General features: G+C 60.8%; 2 protein-coding genes across 7 annotated transcripts in view; one reads left to right on the top strand and one right to left on the bottom strand.

Moving 5' to 3' along the window:
- The first annotated feature begins 381 nt into the window (after nt 1-381).
- Nucleotides 382-19,083, top strand: ARHGEF1 (Rho guanine nucleotide exchange factor 1). 5 transcript variants are annotated; one of them, XM_039246119.1, is made up of 32 exons: nt 382-468; nt 3,322-3,455; nt 4,957-4,999; nt 5,085-5,168; nt 5,628-5,741; nt 7,947-8,045; nt 8,239-8,281; nt 8,432-8,678; nt 9,093-9,122; nt 9,400-9,499; nt 9,645-9,741; nt 9,818-9,853; nt 10,011-10,148; nt 10,850-10,955; nt 11,544-11,555; nt 12,151-12,318; nt 12,600-12,745; nt 14,194-14,340; nt 14,669-14,751; nt 14,970-15,095; nt 15,205-15,319; nt 15,471-15,571; nt 15,767-15,844; nt 16,095-16,170; nt 16,251-16,418; nt 16,942-17,029; nt 17,164-17,250; nt 17,548-17,618; nt 17,707-17,793; nt 18,137-18,300; nt 18,392-18,494; nt 18,738-19,083. In XM_039246119.1, exons 3-31 carry the CDS (start codon nt 4,970-4,972, stop codon nt 18,473-18,475), a joined length of 2,925 nt encoding a protein of 974 aa, XP_039102050.1. In that variant the 5' UTR covers nt 382-468; nt 3,322-3,455; nt 4,957-4,969; the 3' UTR covers nt 18,476-18,494; nt 18,738-19,083. The 5 variants fall into 5 exon arrangements, with proteins under 5 accessions (XP_039102050.1, XP_039102069.1, XP_039102079.1 ...); XM_039246138.1 differs by having other exon boundaries at nt 3,322-3,444; XM_039246128.1 differs by lacking the exon at nt 382-468 and adding an exon at nt 1,537-1,686.
- Nucleotides 19,084-19,263: 180 nt separating this feature from the next.
- ERFL (ETS repressor factor like) overlaps nt 19,264-25,180 on the bottom strand; it is an 18,646-nt gene continuing 12,729 nt past the window's right edge. The window contains exons 1-6 of one of the 2 annotated variants that reach the window (XM_039249638.1): nt 24,839-24,893; nt 24,461-24,540; nt 21,372-21,606; nt 20,849-21,044; nt 20,614-20,731; nt 19,264-20,228 (exon numbers count right to left, since the gene is read on the bottom strand). In XM_039249638.1, the coding sequence (XP_039105569.1) occupies nt 19,780-20,228; nt 20,614-20,731; nt 20,849-21,044; nt 21,372-21,606; nt 24,461-24,527 (1,065 nt within the window). In that variant the 5' untranslated portion in view covers nt 24,528-24,540; nt 24,839-24,893 and the 3' untranslated portion in view covers nt 19,264-19,779. Of the gene's footprint in view, nt 20,229-20,613; nt 20,732-20,848; nt 21,045-21,371; nt 21,607-24,460; nt 24,541-24,838; nt 24,894-25,180 lie in introns of those variants that run through there. The other variant, XM_039249647.1, reaches the window with a different exon arrangement.

Here is a 25,180-nt window from a genome sequence, read left to right on the forward strand (position 1 = left end):
CCAACGGAGAAGGGAGACAGAGAGTGGCAGAGAGGGGCACGGAAAGAAACACGCACAGCGAGGCAAATAAATAAAGGAAGACCAAGAGACCCGGACGGAAAGCAGGGGGAGGCGATGGCGGACACCTGGCAGGGGCGAGAAAAGTGCGGCGCCCGCCCTGCGGACTGACAGACGGACAAAGCCGGGAGGAGCCGGGCGGGGCCGGGGCGGGGTTGGGGCCGGCGGGTCCAGACCCAGCGGGGACAGGAGGGGCCGGGCGAGCGGCGAGAAGGGGAAGGAAGCGGAGGTGCCGGGCGGGCGCGGGGCGCGGGCAGGAAGCGGGGAGGGGCGGCGGGGCGGGGGCCTCCGGAAAAACGCCCCAACTTCCTGCCCCGCCGGAGCCAGGAAGCGGGAGCCGGGACACAGGGCCCGGGATCGCCGAGCCCGACCTCGGGCGCCCTGCCGGTCGCCTCCCCGCGCGGACACCAGGTACACGGTCCCTGGCCCCGCCCGGCCTCCCGCCCCTCGGCTGCCGGGGGAAGTGGGGAGGAGGAGGGAGGGGGCCGGGGCGCTGCCGGCAGTGGGGGGGGCCTCCGCTGCGCACCACAGAGCCCGCGTCGGCCCCTCCCCGGGCCTCAGTTTTCCCATCTGTCAAAGGGGGCAAAGAGAGGAGAGCGAGCTAATACCTGCCGAGCGCCCAGTAAGTGGGGATGAGGGGTGCGAGGCCGGGGTCAATGCCTCCCAATTGTCTAGCGGAGGACGGATGGTCATTCCCATTGTATTGGTGGGGAAACTGAGGCTCGGGGAGCGGAACCGACTCGTCCCAGGGTACACACACCGTGAGACGGAGTGGAGATGGGATTTGAACTTGCAGGTGCTTTCAAGCACCTTCCTCCAACCCCACATGCTTTAGGGCCACCTAAAAAGAAAAACGTCCGTAACTACGCCGTAGGCCGCTGTGAAGCTGAAAGTTGCAGAGCGCCGTTTGAAAGCATTTCTGGAAAGCTCTTTTGCTGGGCAGTTAATTATACCCTGAGACATGGGTTATAGAGGACAGAGCTGGAGACCTTCCCCCATTGTACAGGTGGGAAGACTGAGGGTCGGAATGAAGTAATTACTTTCTCGAGGTTACACTGCGTATCAGCGGGAAAGGTACGCTGAAACACAGGAGTTTTGCATTACAGCCCTAGAAGAAAGCGTGCGGCCGGGGCCGGTAGTGGGGGGTGGGAGGTGCGGGAATAATTAACGTACACCTTGGGAATTCAGCTGGTTCCGGTTAGGAAGGCAAGATAGTGTGGGGAGCCCACTCGGGAGACTAAGGGCCACGGGCTACTCGGAGATCTCGGATTGAGTCCTCGCCAGGGAGCTGCAACCACTTTCTAGTGGGGCTGGGGGCGGGGCAGGGTAGACTGACAGGAGCAGTCGAGATACGGAAACGCCAGTCCTCCGAGGCAGGCCAGAGCGGCCCTATCTGGCCAGCGTGGCGCAGTGGAGAGCTAGAGCGGCCGGCGGGAGGAGTAGAGTCGCCTGGGCAGTACCCTGGCAGGAGCTGGGCTAGAGAGGCTGGCGGGAGGAGTAGAGCTGGAAGCAAAGGTAGATTTGCGGGCAGCTAGAGCGACTCGGAGTTGGGGGTGGGGGACCCCGGAGCCGGCGCGCAGAGACTTCGGTTCTGGCGGCTGCGGTGGATACTCCTACGATCAGGAGCAGGTGAGGGACGCGGCCCCTGTCGGGCGTCAAACCCTGACTCCGCAGGTTCGCCCCAGCATCCCTGGCCGTGCATACCGCCACGTCCCCTGTAGGATTTGGGGCCCGTGTAGACCCGCAACGTCCCATGTAGGATTTGGGGCTGTTATAGATTCGCCAAGTTCCATATAAATTACAAGGCCCTACAGACCCACCAGCTTTCTTCTACCCTCGCCCCTCCCCCCATGGAAACTCGGCTTCTTATTAGATGCAGGGTTCCCATCAGTCATTAGCACCTCCTAGAATCCTGAGCCCTGTAGGTCCCAGAGCTTGGGATTACCACATGCTCCTATATTCTTATAGGTCCCACGGACTGGCTATTTTGCATATGGAATCATGATTCTGTGGGATCACATGGGTGTAGACCCACCATGTGTCCAATAGAATCTGGGGCCTTATACATTCCAAGGGCCTTCATGGACTTAATTTGATTACTCTATTTTAGGTTCTTAAAGGCTCCCTCCCAGATGACCAGGGCCTAAATGTGTTATAGACCCCAAACCTTGCATAGAATCCATGCGCCCTTGTAGTCCCCAACCTGTGTCCGCTTTGCTTTAGGACTCTCATATCTAAGAACCTTCTAAACCTTCCCTGACCACCACCACCCCCAGTCCCACGCACATGACATTCCCTCTGCTGGACCCTAGGCCTTGTCGGTTGCCTATAGATCCATCTGACAGCTTCAGCCTATAATTACCCATTGTGGTAGCCCCTCACCCTGTATGTCCGAAGCACCCAACCCCTCACCTTCTCTGCCAGCATCCTCTCTGAGCCCTGAGTCCCTGTGGAGCGGCTATAGCAGCAACCTGCACTCCTGCCCATGTCATGGTGCCCACATACCTCTGACTTTCCCAGACACCATAAAGAGACCTGATACGTCTCAGCTGTGGTTCAGATTTTAGTTCCTCAAGGTTGGGTAGGGGTTCCTGGTGCTCTGAAGCGGCACATTCTGATAGTTCAGTGCATGAACTCGAGCCAGACTGTGTGGGTCTGAATCCTGGCTGTGTCCCTTATAATCTGTGCCTCAGTTTCCTCTTCTGTAAAATGGGGAAAGGGGCGCCTGGGTGGCTTAGTCGGTTGAGCGTCCGACTTTCGCTTAGGTCATGATCTTGCAGTTTGTGGGTTCGAGCCCCGCATCGGGCTCTGTGCTGACTGCCAGCTCAGAGCCTGGAGCTTATTTCAGAGTCTGTGTCTCCCTCTCTCTCTCTGACCCTCCCCTGCTCACGCTGTCTCTCTCTCCTAGAAATAAATAAAAATACAAAAAAAAAAAAATGGGGATAGTTATAAAACTGACCTCCAGGGGTCATTTAGAGGATTAAAGGGGTTGATCTATAAAACAGTAGCGTTGCACCTGGCACACACTCAATAGCACTTAGTGCAGATTAAGTGTTAGCTTCTTCGCGTTACCCGTGATGAGGAATGAAGAAGGTCACGGGCATCTGAGTGCACGATTTGGGGCCTGCATGGCATGAGCATTCGCTCTCAAAATGTGTGTCCTCTCCTTTGCCCTTTTGGAACCTCCCTGCCTCTGTCGAACCTTTCTTTCCACCCCAAGTGGGAGGAGCATGCACCTTCCATGTGCGCGGTCATGTTTTCCAGGCCAGAAGTTGCAGCTGGTGGCCTGGTGAAGGTTTTCCATCTCGAACTAATCGCATGGGGTGCTTGTGGTTGTGAGCGTTGAGTTCATATGTGAGAAGCCCTGGGAGCAGTGCCTAGCACGCTGTAAGTGCTAGGTAAGTGTAGCCTTTGTCATAAGTAAGCAGTGTTTGTTGTTTGTTTTTTTGCGTTGGTTTGCAAATTTATTTATGTGAAGATTGAACGGTGCTCAGATCTTAAGTTAACCCAAACTTGAAGTTGGACAAATCCAACTACTCTATGGAAAAGGATAAAAAGGACGCATGCCCTGGGGAGCCCACAGGATGGCACTTGAGAACTCCGGAAAGCATCATTGTCTGATGATCCTAATCAAAATCATAGCCACGGGTTATTGAGTGCTAGGGAGGAGGCCTGTGGAGGAGGGAGAAGCCTGGGTCTCAGGCGACCGGGGTTATAAATAGCTTTGGGAGAGCACCCCCCCCAACCCCGCTGACCCACTCCACCCTGTTTCCACAGCTCCTTCCCGCCTGACACGGGCTCGAGTGGCATTAGTCGGACTAATTAAGGACACAGAAGATGGCGGTGGGAAGACGCAGGGGGAAGTGGAGACTCTAAGGGAGACAAGATGGGAGAGAGAGCAAGAGATAGAGAGATGTGAGACAGCATATGACATAGTGGCTCGGAGAGGACTTGGAGAGGTGGCTGCAGAGCCAGATGTGGGAAGACAGGCAGAGACAGGGGACAGACAGAGCAACAGAAGCAGGGTCAGGGGGAGGTGGCTGACGGGGAAGGGAGGCAGAGATGGCGGGGAGGTGAGACGGGTCAGAAGGGAGGGAGGAAATGAGGAGGCAGGGGGAAGAGAGCCAGAGACCTGAGGCACATCCACGGGACAGCTAGCCAGGGAGAACTGGCTGGGGAAGGAGGGCCGACCGGACAGACTGACGCAGGGCGAGGGAGACAGACACACCTTGGGGATGGATTGGCCAAGGACCGTTCCTTGTTTTTTGGGGATGGGAAGCCGGGGAAGTTATCACATCCCTGAGGGAAAGAAACCTCTGGGTTTGGGGAAGGAGGTTCAGTTTTGTTTTCTAATGTGGAGAGAGTTGGGGGTTGGGGGATTTGCCATTAGGTTTCCTGTCACAGGAAGTGGGGCTGGTGGGTTCAGAGGCAACATCCTGCCCCAAGCCTGTCAGATGGAGGAGAGCCCCCCACACCCCAGTTATCTCCCTTTTTACCTCCCTTTTAACCTTTCTGGTTCTGTGCTGCTAAGACCCAGCCTACAGCCCCCTCCTCCCTCAGACCCGGAAGTTCAGGCCCCCTCCCCCATTAGGGACCCCAAATTACAGGCTCTCATGTCCACAGCTCTCTCATGGACCCAGGCTCCTGGGCCTCCATTTCTCCCCCCCTCAAGGCTCCCTGTCCTTGGGCTCCCCGCCCTGGCTGGCCTCTGAAGGGCTCTTTGTCGCCACACAGAGGCCCCATTGAGCTGCAGCGGCAGGGATGGTGTGTGTGTGGGGGGGGGCTGTTTACTCACCTTCACACCTGGGCCAGGAATCTGTGAGTAACCGCCCTGTGCCCGCCCTGTGCCCGTTCTGCTGCCTTCTGCCCCCCCTAATCGTGGCCCCTCCTCTTCCTCAGCCCTGTGGAGCCCATGGAGGCAGACGACGTTGCCCGCGGGCTGGTGAGTGGAGAGAGCCTGGGGTGGAGGGACTGGGGGCCTGTGACGCAGGGAGCACCCACAAGCTGAAGCTGTCCCCCTTCCACAGGCCCCAGGACCACCGCGGCCTGGCTTGGTGCCAGTCAGCATCATCGGGGCTGAAGACGAAGATTTTGAGAATGAGCTGGAGACGGTGAGGGGTGGGAAAGCTTCTGTCCCAGCCTCCCTGGGCCCCAGCCCTCAAGTCCCATCCTCAGGGTCCCCTCCCTCCTTAGGTCCTTTGTTGGATGCTGCCCCCTGCCTCCTCTCACTGCTCGTCCCTCTTTCTCTAATCTTCTGGGTACCACCTTCGCCGTCCTCTGCTGCCCCATCCTTGACGCCCCATTAGAGCGCGGACTCTCACCCTCTTTATTCTCATCCTGGTTTTTGTCACCGTCTCCCTTAATTACAGCACAGACCCCTATTCTGTCTCCTAATGTCTGTCCTCCTCACCCACATGCATAACATCAGATCTCATCCCTTGCCCCTGACACCAGCCCTGGCCACCACCCTTACAGTGTAGACACCGCTGACGGTGTGGGTGGGGAAAGGGTCAAGCCCAAAGTCCCCCTTCTGCCCCCCCCCCCCACCTCACCCCCATCCTCACTCTCAGAACACAGAGGAGCAAAACAGCCAGTTCCAGAGTCTGGAGCAGGTGAAGCGGCGGCCCGCCCACCTCATGGCCTTCTTGCAGCACGTCGCCCTGCAGTTTGAGCCGGGACCCCTGGTGAGGGCAAGGCTGGGTGAGCAGAGGGAGGGGTTGGGGCCGGGACAGGCCACGGTGCTCAGAGAGATGGACTTGTGAAGAGAAGCTGGGAGGGTTAGGAAAACAGATCCAGAACACACAGTGCCAGGTCTAGAAACAGCCCGAGAACTAGCCACGTGATCCCGACGAGCTAGCGGGTGCCCTGCGTCCGTCTCCGTGAGCAGCAGGTGCAGGCGGGAGGGTACAGCCAGCAGGGGCACGCGGAGAGCCCCAGAGAATCCAGGAGCTGGTAGAGACCGTGCTTCCTACCCCAGCCCTTCCTAGCCTGTGGCATTGACCGCGTCCTTCCCCGCTGACCCTGCAAGTGGAATCCTCCTCTGTGGCCTCGGCAGGTGCCACCAGTCATTCCGGGCTGGGGCGCGGGAGAAAGCCACTAGCCCTCCCAGGTCTAGATGGCGCGGCAGGCCCCGATTCAGAAATAAGTATCCACCACAAGCAGCCCTCAAGGCAGAGGGAACGCAGTTGATTCACGGATATCAGGCGGAAATTACCTGGGCGGTGGTGGGTGCAGAGAGAGCCACGCTGTCCGGAATCATGCAGAGTCTAGGGAACCCCGTGGGTGATTTAGGAAGGAAGAGGCCACTGCTGGGGCTGGAGGGGGACTCTAGACAAGGACCTATCCCAAGACGACCCAGTGCAGCCCAGCGCAGGCTGCAGTTAGAGGGCAGCCCAGAGCACTGCACTGCACTGCACTGGAGGTGGATGGTAAGTCCCTCCGGAAGCCAGAGGCTGACAGGAATGCCAGGGCGGGTGCCCGGGAGATGCAGAAGGAAGGCCACACTGACCCTGAGCCTTCCGAAATCGGGAAGGTGCCTTCTCCCCAGAAAAGTAGCTGCCCCTCGCCTGGGGATGGAGGCTCTGGCCCTGTGGGCAAGGGGGTCCCCCTGCTGAGCCTGAGGTTTCTAGAACCTGAGCTCTTGGAATTTAGCCCAGGGATGGCGCTGACCATCATGTCCTTTTGCAGATGTGGAAACTGAGGCCTGGCAAGGGCCAGGGGCTTGGCTAGGGTGACCCAGATGTCCCCCCCCCACCCCCCGAGCATTTGGAATCTGTCCTCCTGGTGCTCCCTCACCTCAGGAACTGGGAAAGCGGCCAAGAAATAGTTGTGGTCCCCTGGGCTGCTTCCTGTGGGCCTCTCATGGAGTTCGGGGGTGTGCAGACACAGATTGGGTGGAAATGTTTACAGCAGAGAAATAGATTCCTGCCCCCACTGGGGCAAGTCCTTAGCACGCAGACCATGTCCCTTACCTGACGAGAGACCCCAGGAGCAGGGCTGGAGTTCCCAGTGCCTTGCCAGCCTCACCTGGCGTGGGGCTGACACACGGACAACCTCAGGAAATGAGTGGTAAATGAACGAGAGTGGCCCACTTGTCCACCTATTTACCCAGCCCCCACTGTGCGCTAAGCCCTGTCTGGGGCACAGCTGAGTCAGAACCTCACACACGCAATGCACGCGCGCACATGCACACACACACGCACTCACACACCTTCATCCTCAAGTTGCTCATGGTATGATTTTTTTTCTTTTTTCTTTTTTTTTTTTTTTTGAGAGCAAGAGTGACTGCAGGGTTGGGGGGAGGGTGAGAGAGAGAGAGAGAGAGAGAGAGAGAGAGAGAGAATCTCAAGCAGGCTCCACACCCAGCTCATGGAGCCCAACTTGGGGCTTAATCTCATGACTCTGAGGATCATGACCTGAGCCGAAATCAAGAGCCAGACGCTTAACTGATTAAGCCACCCAGGCGCCCCGCTCCTGGTGTTTCTAAGCAGTGGGTGTAGCGGAGCAGGCTTCCTGGATTCTATCCCAACTTGCCACTGGCTAGTTGTGTGACCTTGAGTAAGCTGCTTAAGCTCAGTTTTCTCACCTGTAAAATGGGATAACGATGGTCCCTATGACCAGGTTAACGTGGGTAAAGGGTTAGGAGAGCATCTGGTGCGCACCTAGCTCTCTTAGTGTAGTGGGTGACACGGGGAGACGGATCCGGAGAGAGCCATTTCACATTAGCAAATGCTCTTGGTGGCCCCAGGGAGGCCAAGGGAGGCAAGGGCCTGGCCGTGGGGATGGTGGAAATCGGGGAGCACCTAGCAGGAGATTGGGACCCCAGGCTTTTCAAGGGGGAGTATGGTCTGGAGAGGGAGAAGGAGACGAACGGCAGTCTATACCCCCAGCTCTGCTGCCTGCACGCGGACATGCTGGGGTCACTGGGCCCTAAGGAGGCCAAAAGGGCCTTCCTCGACTTCTGCCACAGCTTCATGGAAAAGACTGCGGTGAGAAACACCTTAGAGGGGCCCCAGCCCTACCCCCCATTCCTTGGTCCTGGGGAGACTCTGTGACAGCCTGGCCCACCCTCCACCGCTCCCTCCCCTCAGACCGTCATTCCTAGTGGGCACCTGGGCTGCGTTCCCGTGACCCCACCACCACTCAGTCCCTCCCCTTCACCCCGTTCTCTGTCCTGAGCAGGTTTTGCGGGTGCCAGTCCCTCCTGCTGTCGCCTTTGAACTTGGTAAGGAGAGCGAAAGGGACTGTGGGTGAGGGAGAGGTCCTGGGAGGCCACCCTTTCTGTTCACGTGGGTGGTAGAGATCCCTCCTTCCCTTCCCCCTGGCCGCCGCAGCTGCAGGGCAGGTGGGACCGGCCATGCCTGTGTCCCTGCAGACCGCACACGGCCCGACCTAATCTCCGAGGACCTCCAGCGGCAGTTTGTGCAGGAGGTGGTGCAGAACCAGCAGGCCACCGTGAGCCAACTGCTGGAGGACTTCCGCTCCAAGCGGCTCATGGGCATGACGCCCTGGGAGCACGACCTGACCCAGCTGGAGGCCTGGGTAGGGCGGGACCGTGCCAGCTTTGAGGCCCGGGAGCGGCACCTGGCCGAGCGGTTGCTGTCCCACCTGGAAGAGATGCAGTGAGTGGAGCCTGTGCCTTCTCCAGCCGGGCGGGGATGGGTCCCTGCAACTTCAGGGCTCGTTCCTTAACATTTGGGCTCTTCCCCCTGACTCCCGGGTCCCCCGGCCCTGGCATTTGAATCCGTCTGGTTTTGTGGCTTTTCCCAGCTTTGGGACACCCTCCCGGTGTCCAGGTCTCCCCATGGTCGTGTGTTTAGATGCGGTGCTTGGGTCCTGTCCTTGCAGCTCCCGGCTGCCCTCGGCCGCCCTCCTCCCTGCCGTGATCCTCCTTCCCCTTAGCCTTGGCACCCTGCCTCTCTGCCTCTTCTTTCTCTCCTGTCCCAGCTTCTAAGGGGACAGCAACCCAGACGTTTGTGCTGGGTAGGCAGAGACTCAGGCTTAGTAAGTTCGTCACAAACTTCTTCTATTTACAGACACACCATCTCGACTGATGAGGAAAAGAGGTGATGGAAGCAGAGAGGACAGCAGGAGAGGCATTTAGCCCCCTGGGACCCGGGGAGGAGGGCCGGGGCTCTGGGCGCCCGGGCCTGGAACAGCACCCCCCGCCCTGTCCTCTGGAGCTCTCTCCCCCCTTCCTCAGACACTCAGCTGGAAGCCATTGTGGGGTTGGGGTGGGGAGCGAACATGGAGGGGAAGCCCTGGGGATAGCGGTGTCCCTGTGGCCACGGGCGTGTGCACGTGCGTGCCCGTGTGGGAGCCCTCACCACCCCCTCCCCACAGTGCCGCTGTTGTCAACGCCATCAGCCTGTACATGCGCCACCTCGGGGTGCGGACCAAGAGCGGGGACAAGAAGTCAGGGAGGAATTTCTTCCGAAAAAAGGTGCTTCCCTGAGTGCCCACACCTGGCCCTTTCCTCCCCAGGGACCCTTGGGGAGCCCCGTGACTCTGGGCTCCTGGGGGCTGATTCTGCTTTCTTGGGGTCTCAGAAGGGCACAGCCCCCTCTCCACTCTCCTACTTCCCTCAGATGATAGGGAATCGGCGATCAGATGAGCCAACCAAGACGAAGAAAGGCCTGAGCATCTTCCTGGATGCCGCCCGCTGGAACCGGGGAGAGTCTCAGGGTGAGGTGGCCGGCCCCCGCCCGCCCTGACTTCCCCCACACCGCCCCTGCCTCATGGTCCCATCTTTTCGTTCCAGCGCCAGATTTCCGACACCTCAAAGTTGACGCTGATGGTAATGGTCCTGAAGCTAGCTAGGGGCCTCGGGGAGGGGATGGGGGGCACTACCAGGTGGGGGTGGGGGGCGGTAGGATGGCACTGTAGCACAGGCTGCTGTGTGGGTTAGAGTCACTGGGCTCTCATTTCCTATTTCTCGTTGCATATTTCCCTAGCTGAGAAGCCAGGCCTTACCGAAAGGAAGGGAGGCCTGGGGGTGCCCTCCCGGGACCGGAATCCTGGAGCTCCTGGGCAGGACGTCCCTGGGGTTTCTCTGCACCCTCTGTCTGGGGACAGCCCCGACCGGGAACCAGGTGAGTTTCTGGGTCCCCCAGAGAGACTGCCCCTTGGTCCTTGGCTTGCCCCTCCCTGCTCCTGGTCACCAGTGTTATGAATAAAACCACCCCCTTCCCTCGGTTCATCCAGTCCACAGTTTCTGCTCAGCCTCCCCCCTCTGTCCAGGTGATGCATTTCCCACCTCCTTGGACTACGTTTCCCGTCAGCCCCCCCCCCCACAGCGTCCTTTCCCAGGATCCTCTCTGAGTACTTTGTCAGTCACCCCCATGGATGGGAGACAGCTACTTGGCTGGCCCTGGGTTCCAGTCCTGGCTCTGCGGCTTCCTTGTGTTCTATCTTGGAAGTTACTCCTCTCTCTGAGCCTCAGTCTCCTCATTCCTAAATGGGACCCACCCTCTTCCCACAAGTCCCGGCTGAGGGTCAGGAGAAGGGAATGGATGTGGAGGCATCATGCAGAGCACCCAGGCTCCCCCGGTTCTGTGTTTTCTTTACAACCCTCACCAGCCGGCCCCAGCTGCCCACGGCCATGTTCTCGGAGGCCTTTCCATTTGCATCTGTCTGTCCACCACTGAAATGCAGGGCAGCCTCTGGTGTCTGCCAGGCACTGGGTGGTTTTAGCCCCCATCTGCCATTCCCTGCGGGTAATGGAGGACCCCAGAGTGGGGGTCTTGCCGCAAGGGCCTGGAGCCAGCCTCCCTCTCCCCCGCTGCCCACACAGGTGTTGACGCCCCGCCAGAGCTGGGGGACCCGCCCTCGCAGGGCCCAGCCAGCCTGGAGCCCGTGGTGCCTCCGGAGAACACGGAGGAGAGTGCTGACACGGAGAGGTGCCCAGGGGGGCCGGGTGCGGGGGGAGGGGTTGCAGGGAGCAGGACCAGGCTTCTCAGGCTGGGGAGGCGTGTGCTGGGTCGCGCTGCCATTTGCACCTGCTGTCCCTGAGCCATCTCCACTCTGCCCTGCTGCTCCTCTTCATTTTCCGCCTTCTCTTTCCTTCTCCAACTTCTCCTTTTCTCATCTCCTCCTCCCACTTCCTCCCACTTCCTCCCACTTCCTCCCACTTCCTCCCACTTCCTCCCACTTCCTCCCACTTCCTCCCACTTCCTCCCACTTCCTCCCACTTCCTCCCACTTCCTCCCACTTCCTCTTCCTGTGCTCCTCGCTCCTTCAGGTTTTCATCCCTTCCCCTCCTCTTCTAAGCCAGCGCCCAGCACCTTGCTCCTGCCTCCTGGTGCCCTGCCCTCCAATCCCCACCCTGTGTGCTCCATGCCTGGGGGCCCTGTCCCCCTCACAGTTGGGGGGCAGGCTCTGCCCCCTGCCTGTCCTTGTGCCGCTGCTTTGGGGACCCTTTGGTGGGTGGGGGAGGTGAGTCGGGTTCCATTTGGGTCCATCCTGACCCTGTGCCCCTCTCTCCCCAGAAAGTGGAAGAGGTGGGTGCCTGGGCCCTGGGTTGGGGGAGGGCTAGCCCCTCCCCCGGTTCTCCCAGCCCCTCCCCTCTCCCCATGGGCCACTCCCTTCCCTTCACCCTGCAAGGGGTGGGTGGGGACATCACCCTCCCAGCAGAAGAGCTAAGTATTACAATCCCCCTCCCCACCTCACTCCCCGCTCTGCCCCCCCATCCCCCTGCCTCAGGGAAGGGAGGGATCAGTCCTGTGCTCCATACTGGGTTTCCTTCCCCATCCCCACCACGTTTCCCTACCCCTCCTGACCACCCCCACTGCCCCAGCACCCCGAAGCACCACTGCTCCTTCTGACTCTTCCCTCTCTTCTGTTGCATGTTCAATCTCTGTCCTGGTCTCCCATACCCTGGTCTCTGTCTGTCCCTGTCCTGGTCTCTCTGTCCCTGTCCTGGTCTCTCTGTCTGTCCCTGTCCTGGTCTCTCTGTCCCTGTCCTGGTCTCTCCCCATCTGTTCTGTCTTGGTCTCTCCCCGTCTCTGTCCTGCTCTCCCCGTCTCTGTCCCTGTCTTGGTCCCTCCCTGTCTCTGTACTGGCCTCTGGCTGACTGTCCTTGGCCTCGGGGTCCAGGCTATCGGGGCGTCTGGGGCGCTCGGAGAGCCTGCGGGTGAGTGACCGCCGCCGGCCTTCCCGGGGCAGCCTCGGGGCTAAGGGCCGGGGTGGGGGCCGCTCCCGAAGTGACGTGGACATGGACCCCAGCTCTGCCACGGCCGTGCTTGGCCCTACCCGACGAGCCACGTAGGTCATTCCTCCCCCCCTTCCACTGAGGCAGCCTGGAGAGTCAGAAGGATGGTGGGGGAGGGGTTGTTGCCAGAGTGACAGAGGACTGGGTTTTGGATGCTAAGGTCACCGAGGTCACAGGAGAGGTGTGGGACTCCTCTCCAGAGATTTGGGGGCACGTGGGCTACTTTGGAGGCATTGAATGCCAAGGCCATAGAGGAGGGGTTGGACACTAGGAATGGAAGCCTCCTTCCTGGGACGCCCCAAGCCGGCGCCCTAACAAGGCCTTTGTCCCACAGCCCTGAGCCTGGAGACGAAGGGGACCCAGGTCGGTCTGGACTAGAGCTGGAATCGGAAGAACCCCCTGGCTGGCGGGAGCTCGTCCCCCCAGGCACCCTGCACAGCCTGCCCAAGAGCCAGGTGAAGCGGCAGGAGGTCATCAGCGGTGAGCACCCCGCACAGCACCCCACTTTGGCCAGCCACGTAGCCCAGTTCGGCCAAAGAGACAGATCTGAGGAGAGGTCCACCCTGGTGTCAGTGACAACAGGCAGAACGTAAAGATGGGCTGTTCCCACTGAGGGCCGTTCGTTATGTAAATTGTAGAGCAGCCGTGCACGGAACAGGACTGTGGCTGTTGGCCGTCAAACTGACATTTCCAGAGAGTTTCTGGTAGTGCAGGACAGTGCTGGTAAGAGCTGGAAATGGTACATACAGTCGTATTTCTAGCACAAATCTTTGCTTCTTTATTTGGGAAACATGGATAGTAATAGTTCTGCCCCCAGAACACTGTTATGAAGCCGACATGTTTCACAGGAGTGTTTAGCACGGTGTGGGGCTGGGTAAGAACGTTCCCATAGTTGCTACTATGATCTTAACCGTTTAGGGGCAGAAAGGGTCCCACAGGGACAAGTTTTGGAAGATAATACGTTAGCAGTGCTTGCTTCTGGGCGGAGAGATGATGGAAGTATCATTTCTGTCTCGATTCTTTTCTGTGATTTCAAATTGTGTGTGTGGAGGGGGTTTGGTAAAAGTGGAATGCTTGTTTGGAAGCTCTGGTTTGGAAGTTTATTTACAAGTTACTTAGTAAGAAGGGTACTCATTCGGAATTTTTAGGGCAGTTAGGTGACTCCTTTTTGTGTTCCAGATCCTTCTAGGGATGTGATCCAAACATAACAGCAGTGTATCTGATAGCATTTCCCGGAATAATGAAAACATGCAGCATCTGCGCTGTCCAGCGTGGTTACCACCAGCCACGTAATGGCTGTTGAGCATTTGAAATGTGACCAGTACAGCCGAGAACAGGATTTTGTGTTTCATCTCATTTTAATTAAACTTCAAGCCCCATATGTGGCTAGTGGCTACCATAGTGGACGGCACAGCACTCTCTCATCAGAAAAACACTAACAACGTGGAACTGTATGTTCAGTGTTTAGGGACTCCTGGGCCCCTGACATCCAGGCATATGCTCCCTCTGGGGTGTAGGGGTGGGGGGTCCCAGGCTCCAAGGCTATCACTGTGTGGGAGGGGTTATCGTTCTTCCAGAAATCAAGACTGACAGACTTGCTGGACCCTTAGTCACGAAACACAGCTACAGGCTTGCTGCTGGTGGTGTGACCACGTCATCCCAGTTGGCCTGGGAGTTCCCCGCAAATCCCACATCCCGGGACACGCATCGGCGCCAGGCGGACTGGGATCGGTGGCCATGCCCTGGCCGGCTGCTGCAGCCGAGGAAAAATGGAGATGGGTTAAGGAACCCTCAGTGGCTGTTTCTGGGGCAAATGACTCCATCCAGAGAGAGTCGTCCTCGTCCCCCTCCCCCAACATGCCTTTGAGACTGCGCCCTGTAGTGTGCGCTCTCCCCAACCATGCTTCCTGTTCTTTGCCCTCCACCAGAGCTGCTGGTGACCGAGGCGGCCCATGTGCGCATGCTCCAGGTGCTGCACGACCTCTTCTACCAGCCCATGGCGGATGGGGGCTTCTTCCCCCTGGAGGAGCTACAGTACATCTTCCCCAGCCTGGACGAGCTCATCGAGGTGCATTGTGAGTGCAGGGCAGTGGCCCCACAGTACGCCCCACCATGGGCTCCCCCCTTCAAGGCCTTGATGGCTAGACCTGGAGCCTAGCGCATCTCCCTGAGTCCCTGCTGTGGCAAGCTTTTTCTAGCCGTGGGGACAGCCCCAACCCTCCCCCCCCAGCTCACATTCCAGGGGGCACATCAACAAGCACGTGGCAGGGGGGACAGCCCAGTGGCTCCAAGGATCAGACAGACACCCCTGCAGCCCAGCCACCACCATCTCCCAATCAGCTCTACGTACAACCTTGAGGGCCCTGACAGAGCCCCCCCCCCCTTCCTCACTGCTCTCCACAGCCCAGTTCCTCGATCAACTGATGAAGCGGAGGCAGGATAGTGGCTACCTCATTGAGGAGATCGGAGATGTACTGCTGGCCCGGGTGAGGGCGCCCAGCCCCCACCCCTCTGGGAGCCCCTTCTCCCAGCCGGGGACCTGGAATGCAGGCCCGAGGAGGCCAGGTCTCAAACCTCCCATCCATCAACCCCCAGGGGTCTGGGCCCCTAGCCCTGTCCTCCTGTTAGGCTGCTATTCCCCTGTGAGGCCCTGCTCTCCCCAATCCTACCTGAGACAGCCTCCCTGGCCTGAATCTCACTATAGTTTGATGGTACCGAAGGCTCCTGGTTCCAGAAAATCTCCTCCCGCTTCTGCAGCCACCAGTCATTTGCCTTAGAGCAGCTCAAAGCCAAACAGCGCAAGGAGCCTCGGTTCTGCGCCTTTGTACAGGTAAGGGGGAGGCCTGGGCCCCAGGGTCCCAGGGGAGGTGGGAGCTGGAGTCCCAGTCCCCGGGGTGAGCCCTAGTGTGGGCCACCTCCTTGCCGCTCCCCCCTCCCAGGAAGCCGAGAGCCGCCCACGGTGCCGCCGCCTGCAGTTGAAGGACATGATCCCCACGGAGATGCAGCGCCTGACCAAGTACCCCCTGCTTCTGCAGAGTATCGGGCAGAACACAGGTACTGCGGGCCCCGCCCCGCCCCGCCCCCGGGCCCCCCTCCCCTCCCTGACCACCGACCACCGACCACCGTGGCTGTGGGACCGACCACCGTGGCTGTGGGACCGGCAGCTTCCAGGGCTGGAGTTCACCAGGGCTGCTCTCTCCTACAGAAGAGGGGGCGGAACGGTTGAAAGTGGAGCGGGCGGCTGAGTGCTGCCGGGAAATTCTGCACCACGTCAACCAGGCCGTGCGCGATATAGAGGACTGGCTGGTGAGCCTGCGCGTGGCCCTGGGCTTGGGGCAGTGGGACAGATGTGTGCAGAGGTTGGCCAGGGCCTTCGTCTTGTCCACCTCGGGGCCACTTCTTAGGTGCTCGGGCCTGGCCCTGGGCTTGTCCCCCTCTGGGTCACTGTGGGTCAGCCCCAGTCCTTGGGTTGTCACCGTGACTCTCCCTTCCCTGCCTCAGCGGCTAAAGGATTATCAGAAGCGACTGGACTTGTCCCACCTGCGGCAGAGCAGCGACCCCATGCTGAACGAGTTCAAGGTGCCCCACCTGCCCTCCCCTCCTCTCCCTTGCCTTCCCCTGCCCTCAGCCTGCCCTGACCCTCTGGCCCCGGGGAGTCTCTGATAATGCACCTAGGGGTTGAGAGCCACCCCTGTGCCCCACACCCCTCCTCATTCCCAGCGGGTTGCCCCTCCTGATGATCCCTGACTGTGACCCTGGCCCCGAGTTCGTCCAGGACTCTCCCCTGCCCTTGCCATGGTCACCGACCATGACCCCTTCCTGCCTCCAGAGCCTAGATATCACCAAGAAGAAGCTGATCCATGAGGGCCCGCTGACGTGGCGGGTGACAAAGGACAAGGCTGTAGGTGGGTGCTGGCACTGAGCGGGGCTCAGGGGCGGGGCACTTGGAGAGGGGAGGCTGCTGAGCGCTGGCCTGGCCCCGCAGAGGTCCACGTGCTGCTGCTGGACGACCTGCTGCTACTGCTCCAGCGCCAGGACGAGCGGCTGCTGCTCAAGTCACACAGCCGGACGCTGACGCCCACGCCCGACGGCAAGACCATGCTGCGGCCCGTGCTGCCACTCACGTCTGCCATGACTCGCGAGGTGGCCACCGGTGAGGCCCGGCCAAGTGACCCGGGGCACACCCACCCATGGAGTGGGAGGTGACCCTCTGGAGGGCTGGGGGACGTACGTTCTAGCACTGGGATGCCGCTGTGGGGGCTGAGAAGGGGGGAGGTGGGAGAAGCCCCCGGCTCGCCGTGGCGGGGCCCGGGCTGGTTGTAGATCTCGGTGAGCTCTGCACATTTGCACAAAGGAGCAGCCAGCTTGGACCAGCGTTTGAAAAGACACCATGGATGCCTCTTGGTGACAGTGGGGGAGCAGGGGTGGGGGCTGGAGCCCAGTGAGGGGGGTTGACACGGGTGCTGCCGGGAAGCTGCACCAGTGGCTCCGCGGGTCCTGTGTGTAGAGCCAGGCTGGGGACTGGCTGCCTGATGGATTACGGGTTGTGAGAGGGAGGGATGGACTGACCCCAGGAGTTGGAGGTGACACCACCACCTTCAGGGGCTTGCCCAGGCTCAGGGGAGACGCAAGCTGGGGTGATCCTGGCCCTGAACCCCCTCTCCCTCCTTCTGCAGATCACAAAGCCTTCTATGTCCTTTTTACCTGGGACCAAGAGGCTCAGATCTACGAACTGGTGGCCCAGACTGTGTCGGAACGGAAGAAGTGAGGGGTCTGGGTTCTAAGCTTGGGTGGAAGAAGCGGCCCAGGCCCTGGGTCTCCAAGGGCAGGGCTGCTGGTGGGAGGCCCTGACACGGTCTGGGGGCTCTGACTGCCCCGGGGGTGACCTCTCTCCCCAGCTGGTGTGCCCTCATCAGTGAGACTGCTGGATCCTTGAAGGTCCCCGCCCCTGCCTCTCGCCCCAAACCCCGGCCCAGCCCGAGCAGGTGAGGGGCCTGGGAGAAACTGGAGGCCTAAGGAGCCACGGGAGACCTCTGTGTGTGTCCAGAACCTGAGCTCTGGCCGTGTGTGTGTGTGTGTGCGTGTGTGTGTGTGTGTGTGTGTGTGCGTGCGTGCGTGCGCGCACGCCACTCCATTGCAGCCCATCTGGCTCCTGTGCAGGTTCCTCTGTCTCCACCTTCCAGCCTCAGCTTCTGTTTATGTCTTTGAACCTCCCTGCCTCCTGCTCTTGTCTCCCTGCTGTCCCCCAGGCCCTGGGGTCACCCAGTACTTCCTCCCCACAGCACCCGGGAAGCCCTGCTCAGCAGCTCAGACAATGGCAATGGTGGTGGCCGAGAGATGCCCCCAGCTGACGGTGAGCTGTTTTCGGGGGCGGTGGGTGGGGGCAGGGTTGCCGAGGAAGCCCAGCAGGAACTGAGCACCCTCCTTGCTCCCCCACCCAGGCCGCATGGAGAGAATCTTCAGTTCCCTCCTGCCCTACAGCAGACCTGGCCCTGAAGGCCAGCTGGCTGCCAAGGCCCTGGAGAAAGGTAGCCCAGTGCAGCCCCGTTCCGGGCTGCTGCTAGCCTGGCTTTCCAGCCTGCCCACGCCCATGCCCACTGCGTGCCAGGCCTGTACCCCCACCTCAGGGCCCCCAAGCCCCTCCTCCTTCTGTCCCTTCCTTGACCTTCCAATCCAGCTTTTCCCTGGATGCCATCTTCCCTGCCCTCCCACCCTGCCCCAGCTCTAGCCACAGCCTCACCTCTGCACCCCCATGCCCCCCCCCCCCACTGTGGCCTGGCTCCCACCCTCCTGTCTCTCACCCTCCTGTCTCTCACCCTCCTGTCTCTTTCCCAGTCCTGCCTCTGACTCTGTGCTCTTGCCCCTGGCCAGTGCTGTCCCTGAAGCAACTCCTGATTCCCTCCGAGGAAGATAGTGGGGCGGGGCCTCCCCGTGAAGGGGATGGGGTCCCAGGGGGCGGCCCCCTAAGCCCGACCCTGACCCAGGAAATTCAGGAGAAGCTGCTCAGCCTGGAGGAGACCATTAAACAGCTGGAGGTGGTGGCCTGGGGGGAGGGTTGGGGGTGGGGGGAGGACAGGGCTCCGTGGAGGGACCCCCACTCATTGATGATCCCCCCACCCCAACCAGGAGGTGGAAGAGGAATTCTGTCGCCTACGACTCCTCGTGTGTCAGCTTGGGGAAAACAGCGTCCCCCAGCCTGGCTGCACCTGAGGGCCCCTGCCCCAGGCAGGTGAGTGGGGGAACCAGAGGGGCCAGCTCAGGGCTCCCTTATCCACAGCCCTGGCCATGTCTCTCCCTGAGCCACCTCCTGGCCGTCAGTTTCTGCTTCTCAGGCTCTTCTGTGCCCTCCCTGCCTATCCTCTCCCCCTCTTCATCCCCCACCTCTGTCCTTGCTCCCAACCCCACACCCTCTCTCCCCCTTTCCTCGGTTTCTGTCTTCATCTCTCCGCTTCCCTTCTCCTCCCTCCCTCAGGCCTTCCGCAAGACTGAGGGCCACCCGCCCCCACCGCACAGCTGCCGCAGCATCTCCAACCCCAAGGGCCTGAGGAGAGGGAGCCAGGCGTGCCTGGGGGGGGTGTCCAGCTGGGATCACTGCCTCCCCCCAGCCTCCCACTGGCCTTGGCCTTCTCTCCCTCCTGCTTGGGGGACTCAGGGCTTCATTCCAGGGCGGACCCGCAGTGACCTCCCAGTCCCTGGGCCAGCTCCGTATTGCCTGGGGGTAGGCCACCCCCACCCCCACCCCCACCCCCAAGTGCCTTTGCTCTGTTTTTATATCCTGAATTGGAGGTTTATTTTTTAATATATATTATCGAAGAAGAGGTCTGTCTGTGTGTGGGGGGGGGGTGCCCTGGAGTGGCTTCTGGACCCTCCGGGACTGTCTGGCATCACCCTCCTTTCCCCAGTTCTTAATTCCTGTACTTTACCAGAGACTCCCACAGCCACCCCCTCCCACACCCTGAGCTCCCACTGTCACTCATGACGCTGGGTTCCCCCACATCTCACACTCCTTTCCGTTCTTTTATTTTTGTAGTAAACTCTCTGGAGGTGGCTGTTAGGGGTCGTGGGGAGGGGGCCCTCCTGGGCAGGGGCTGGGGGCGGGTTTATTGCTCTGAGCTCCCTGTCCCCAGGGGGCCTGTGTGGGGCGGGGGTCAGGACTGGGGCTGGCACAAGGGCAGACATGGCCGAACACACACGCAGGTCACAGCACAGGGGTGGGTGGGCAGGAGAGGCTGGGCGCCATATTGCACTTTGGGAGTGGGGCCAGGCGGGGACCCCCTCAAACTGGAGCCTGGGAAGGAGGCTGGAGACCATTGTGTTCCCTCCCCCTCTGACAGGGGAGGTGAGACCCCAACCCAGGGTTAGGGAAGAAGGTGGGCCACCACGTGGCGGTCTTGGGAGGGGCTGAGGGCAGGTCCTTGGCCTTGGGCAGGACATGGGGGTGGGGGGCAGACTGGACCACGGCAGAGGCTGCCCCCCAAGCCCCACCCTGGCAGAATCCTTTACCCCACACTGGCTCAGCTGCTGAGCCCCCCTTTGCTCGCCTTGGACTTGGGGGCCACAGGGAGGCCCTCGTCGCCCTCACTGTCAGAGCTGCAGCCGCTGACGTCCGTGATCTCCAGCTCCGAGTCGCTGTCCTCCTTCCCGCCCAGCGCAGTCTCTGGACCCCCAGCTCCGGGCAGTGCCAGGCGAGGAGCTGCCACCAGGCCTGAGGGGCGCTCAGAGCCCAGGCCGTCCCCCGTCGCAGCCAGCAGGGGTGAAGGCGTGGGGCCTCCCCCAGCCCCTGCTGAGGGCAGGTGGCCCAGGGAACCGGCCAGAGGGTTGGGGTAGAAGTGTGGGGGGTAGAGAGAGGGGGGTAGCTTGGGGAAGGGGCCAGTCAGGTACGGGTTAAAGTTCCAGGGGTACTCTGGGAAGGTGCGGCCATAAGGACCCAGCAGGCCAGGGGGCTTGGAATAGCCAGTGGCACCTGGTGAGTACAGGGGACGGAGGGTCAGGCCAGGCACGCCTCCCTGCGTGTTCCACCCGGTTCTCCCCCTCTCCCCCACGCAGCATCTGCCGCCCTCCACCCTGTGGTTGCCCCCAGCTCTTCCCTGGTCACAACCTTCCTTTGGTCCCCTGAGAGCCCTTCTCCCCAGCCATCCCCTCTCTAGTTTCCCTCCTCCCTGCTTCTCCACGAATCCTCCTGTGGCTTTTAAAACACGTATGCACACACAACCTCGCCCTGGGCCTCCTTCCTGCATCCTGTCTCTCCCCATCGTTGCCTATCCTTTCCCCTCAAACACATGCAGCATGCCCCCACCCCCACCCCCACACACCCCCCATAGTCGGCACCAGCATCCACAGGCCCTTACCGGAGCCCAGGAACGGGAAAGGGCTGTCCAGACGCAGTTTGTCTGTCTCAGGGGTGAACAGGGGCGCCCGGGCCCCTGGCTCTCCCAGGCGAGGGGCAGAGAACAGGGTCTGCAGGGTCTGGGGGCGAGGGGGGAGGGGAGCACTGCTCAGATTGGCTGCCCCGTCCCCAGGGATTGATGACAGGGGAGGGGGCACCAGATGCCCAGTTCTGGGACTTCAGTGTCCCTGACTCACCTCAGGGGTAAGGGGAGGAGCATCTGGCCCAGGGGTGCCCCCAAAAGGACCTGGGGTCAGCAAGAGTGGGGAGCCCGTGGTGGCTGCTGCCACATCCAACAGTGGGTAGTTGACAAGCACGACTTTGCTGAAGTTGAACTTGTAAGTGAACCTCTTCCCTTTAGTCTTATGGAGAATCCGTTTATTGTAGTAGTAGCTGTAGGGAGAAGAATGAAGGACTGCTGGGCAGGGGCCCCTAACTCATGTTCTGTCCCAGGCACAGAGCACTACAGTTTGGGGGAACTGAGGCTCACAGAAGTCCCCTAAGGTCGCAAGGCAAGGAAAGGGTGAAGCGGGCTGGGATCCTGGCTTCCGGCCTTCCTCCTTGCTTCCCGTCCACTCACAAGTAATCATAGTAGCTACTGCATGCAGATCCCTGCGCGGTGGGGTCCAAGGGATTCTGCCCCAGGGGGAAGGGGGTCCAGAGGGACAGGGAGGGGAGAAAGGGCAAGGTGCCAGGCAGCCTCTCCCCACCCCTCCTCACCGCAGGGCCCGGCTCAGCTTGTCATAATTCATGTGGGGCTTGCACTTGCGGATGCCCCAGAGCCGAGCCACCTCATCGGGGTCCTTGATGACGAATTCCCCGTAGTCCCCCTGCCAGGCGATGACACCCTGGTATTCCTCCTTCTGCAGCAGCTCCAGGATAAAGTGCCACAGCTGGATCTGCCTCGAGCCAGGGGACGACTCCGGCTTGTAGGCCCAATCTGGGAAGGCAAACCCTGGGGACAGGAGGCAGGGGAGTGGCCCCGGGTCAGGATGCCGAGTCCAGGGCTCCAGGTCCTGCTTGGACTCAGGGACCAAGAGGCACCTGGTCTTCCCTGGACTCCCAGCCTCTGATGAACATCCAGCTACCCACCCCTTGACGTCTGTAGGGACCCAATTTCTACTCTCTGGACCCCAGCTGGTGTCCAGTCCCCCGTCTGGCCAAATGGTAGACAGGAACTCAGTTGTCCAGGGACCCTGGGGTGGCACCTCTAGCCTCAGCCTCGACCTTGGTACAAGTCTGCCAGGTTCCGTGCCCCAGGGTAGAGGTGGGAGGGATCAGTTTCCTGTGGCCTCGACCATGGGGAAGAAACAGAGGGGGCGCCTTACAGGGAAGGGCTCTCCTGACGCACGCACAGCCCTCCTGCTGCCCCCTCCTGCCCTGCCCTGGGAAGCCCCTGGCCTCCTGCTCTCTGGAACACCCCTGACCCTTGCTGCGTTCCCTCCTTCCTGTCCCTTGCCCCCTGCTCCATCTCTCCCCAAAGCCCTCCACTGACCACCCCCCCCCACCCGGCGTGGCCAGGCCAGGCCCATGTGCATGTGCATCTTTGCACCTGTCTGTGTATTTACACGTCTCCCGTCCCATGTCCCCTCCTACATCTGGCTTTGTCGGTCTGAGAGCAGTGTGCATAAGCGTATACCCACAGCACGCATTCACACACATGTCCCCTCACACTCAAGGGATGCCCAGCTACACCGTGGGACACAGACGCCCCCGAGGGCTGCGCTCCTGCTGGAGCACCTCACCCACAACCCGCCACCACGGCAGGCACACCAGATACCCAGCTTTGGCCATCTGTCCCAACACACAATCGTACATCTTCTCAGGCCCCTCAGAACCAGGACCGACTACCAACACAGCCATAATAGATGCGCAGGACCCCAAAGGCCGAGATAACACACCGTGTGGTAGAACCAGTGAGTGCAGCACGGAGACGCATGTCACCCTGAAAGGCACGCAGGCTGAGGCCATGGGTGCAGGACAGCCCCCCAGCCCCCATGGGCTCCTGCGCTCCGTAACACCCGCAGCCCGCTCTGAAGCACACATGTCACACACACAAGGGTCCTGCACCCTGTTGTCTAGATGTGCCAAAGCAGCTGGATGGAAAAGGGAGGGTCTTGCCCACCCCCTAAGCCTCCCTTCCCATCCAGAAGGCCCTGGGCCCGCTTCTGTGCTCAATCCTGGGCTACTCCCTCTGTCCCCCCCCACCCTCAGAGACCCCAGGGCCAGGCATGAGAATAGAAGGCAGGATTAGCCTATAAAGACCGAAGAATGGGAGGAAAACAAAGCTAAGCTGAGAGACTGGCCACATATCTACCTGCTGTGGGGGCCCAGGGTAGGTCCTTGCCCTCTCTGGCTTAGTAAAATTTCAGCGGTAGGAGGCAAGGAGCAGCAGGGTCCCACCCAGGCTCCTGGTGTGTGAAAGCGGGTGCTAACGCCTTCCTGCCGAAGGCTCAGGCCAGGCAGTTTCCTCCCTGAAGAGAGAATTTTTCTCTCAATTTTGTTTTGGGTCTTCCTTACCTCAGATGACGGAGCCCGATCAGCTCATGAGCTCTGGCCCATTCCACACCCGCTGCTGCATCTCACACACACACACACACACACACCCAAGGGGACAGAGCACAACTGGCCGTACACCTGCAAATACACAACCCAATCCAGAATCACCACCTGCCCTCGAACACGTCTGCTGAAACAGATCGTACCTGCCGGGACCCACACACACGACTAGAAAGGACCCGCAACTTCAGCCTACAGACAGACACACCGTGACAGCCCCTCAGGTTCAGTCACACTCAGGGACAACACAGATGCAAGAACCCCTTCCCCCACCACACACACACACCAACACAGAGGCCTGGGGACACCCACCCACGCAGCCCAAAGGGCACGGAGACCTCCTTTCTGGCCCGTGACGCACACTGGGAAGTAATGGTGGAAAGCTCTTCATGCCCCAAGGCAGGTACGTACTTGGCAAGCCCGCAGACGCCCCCAATCCTAAAATGTAGGCATGCTCTGCTCGATGTCCCAAAGAAACGCGGCCCGCCCAGCAACACTCGGGTAGCCTCGTGTGTGCGTGTATGCACAAGCAGGCTCACCAGCTCACACAAAGACAGATGTTGCACTCTCACTTTCGCAGTGGGACCCCTTCTTCCAGAAGCACTGACGTGTGACACAAGGACACACTCTGAGCCCCCAAAGAAGCAGGCACAGAGTCCTAGTCTACACATGCGCACACACATGTGCACACACGCACACACAGGCACTCCCCATCTGTGGGGCGAGTGACTTGGACTCAAATGCACGTCCAAGCCAGTCTTACTGTCCACATCCCCAGCTCTGAGTGTCCACTTCTGAGCAAGCCGTCCTCTGTCCCAGGGCTCCGGCTGGCTGGGCCGTTCTCCGCGTCCCCCGGCCAGGCAGTCCCTGTCCATTTGTCCACCTGCGCCTGGCTGGGTGCCCCCTCTGGTCCCCGGCCCCACTCCATTACTGCCTGTGTGTCTGCAGTATCCTTGCCTCTCTGCCCAAAGGTCCTGGGTGGGAGCAGGCTGAGACCCCAGGACCTTGGATCCCAGGATCCTGTCCCTCTCGGACCCCGAAACCTCCCCTACCCTCCAAAGACCCACACGGCCCAGCAGGAGGTGGCAGGGACATCTGGCTGTGAAGTTTTTAGCCAAGTTTTTCATTAGGGGGTTGCATTCAGGGGGCGGTGACAGACCCGGACAGAGGAGGGAGGACAGGAAGAGGTGCAGAAAGGAGGAGCCAGCTGGCCGGGAGGGGTGGGAGGTCCGGGCCAGTGGGCCAGTTACCGGGGGTCCAGAGAGCCGGCAGGGCAGGCGGGGCGAAGAGAAGGTCGGAGACGCAGCTACAGTCCATGGTGGAGCCAGCCCTGCAGAGAGGCCGGGACAGACACGCGGGGACAGGCAGGAGAGACAGACAGGGGTCAGTGGGGCGGGCGCTCCGCCGGGGCCCACCCGGCCTGCCACCCGCCACCCCTCTCCACCCACGTCCCGCCGACCCTGCCTCCCAGCCTCTTCCTCCAGCAGCCTCGTCCTCACTCTGTGCCTCAGTCACTACCCACGTCGCCCCCGGCCTCCCTCCCCGCTGCTCCCACTCCCCGGCTCGCCACCCGCCCGCCCTGCACCAGCTTTGCCGCCGCCTCTCCGGCCGGCCGGCTCGCGCCTGACCTCTCATCCGGCTCAGCGTCTCTGGGTCTCTGTCTCTCTATCTGGCCGCCCCAGATTTGTCTCGCTCTGAACCTCGCCCCCACCCCCTGGCCCGCCCAGTGGACCCCCGGGCTGGCTCATCTAGCTCCCAAGTAGCCCCCAGCTTTCATCTGCCGGCCCAGAGAGCGCCAGAATGGGCCCGCCCCCCCCTCAGAGCAGACCCCAGCACCCTGCAGGAGGGACCCCACAGATGCTCCTCCCTGACCTCAGACCCCTAGCACTTGCACCTGCCTTCTCCAGCCTGGACAGCTCCCTCAGACAGACACCCCTTCCCCCTAGATCTGCCTCCCCTCACCCCACAGC

This window comes from Hyaena hyaena, unplaced genomic scaffold (genome assembly GCF_003009895.1).
Source record: "Hyaena hyaena isolate Hyena2069 unplaced genomic scaffold, ASM300989v1 scaffold_9, whole genome shotgun sequence".
NCBI lineage: Eukaryota > Metazoa > Chordata > Mammalia > Carnivora > Hyaenidae > Hyaena > Hyaena hyaena.

Bases quoted from the DNA above. Each gene is read 5' to 3' on its own strand.
- ARHGEF1 (XM_039246119.1), top strand. From the start codon at position 4,970: ATGGAGGCAGACGACGTTGCCCGCGGGCTG. The intron at 8,046-8,238 runs GTGAGAAACACC...TGTCCTGAGCAG, and splicing joins GCTTCATGGAAAAGACTGCG to GTTTTGCGGGTGCCAGTCCC. The intron at 9,854-10,010 runs GTAATGGTCCTG...ATATTTCCCTAG, and splicing joins CCTCAAAGTTGACGCTGATG to CTGAGAAGCCAGGCCTTACC.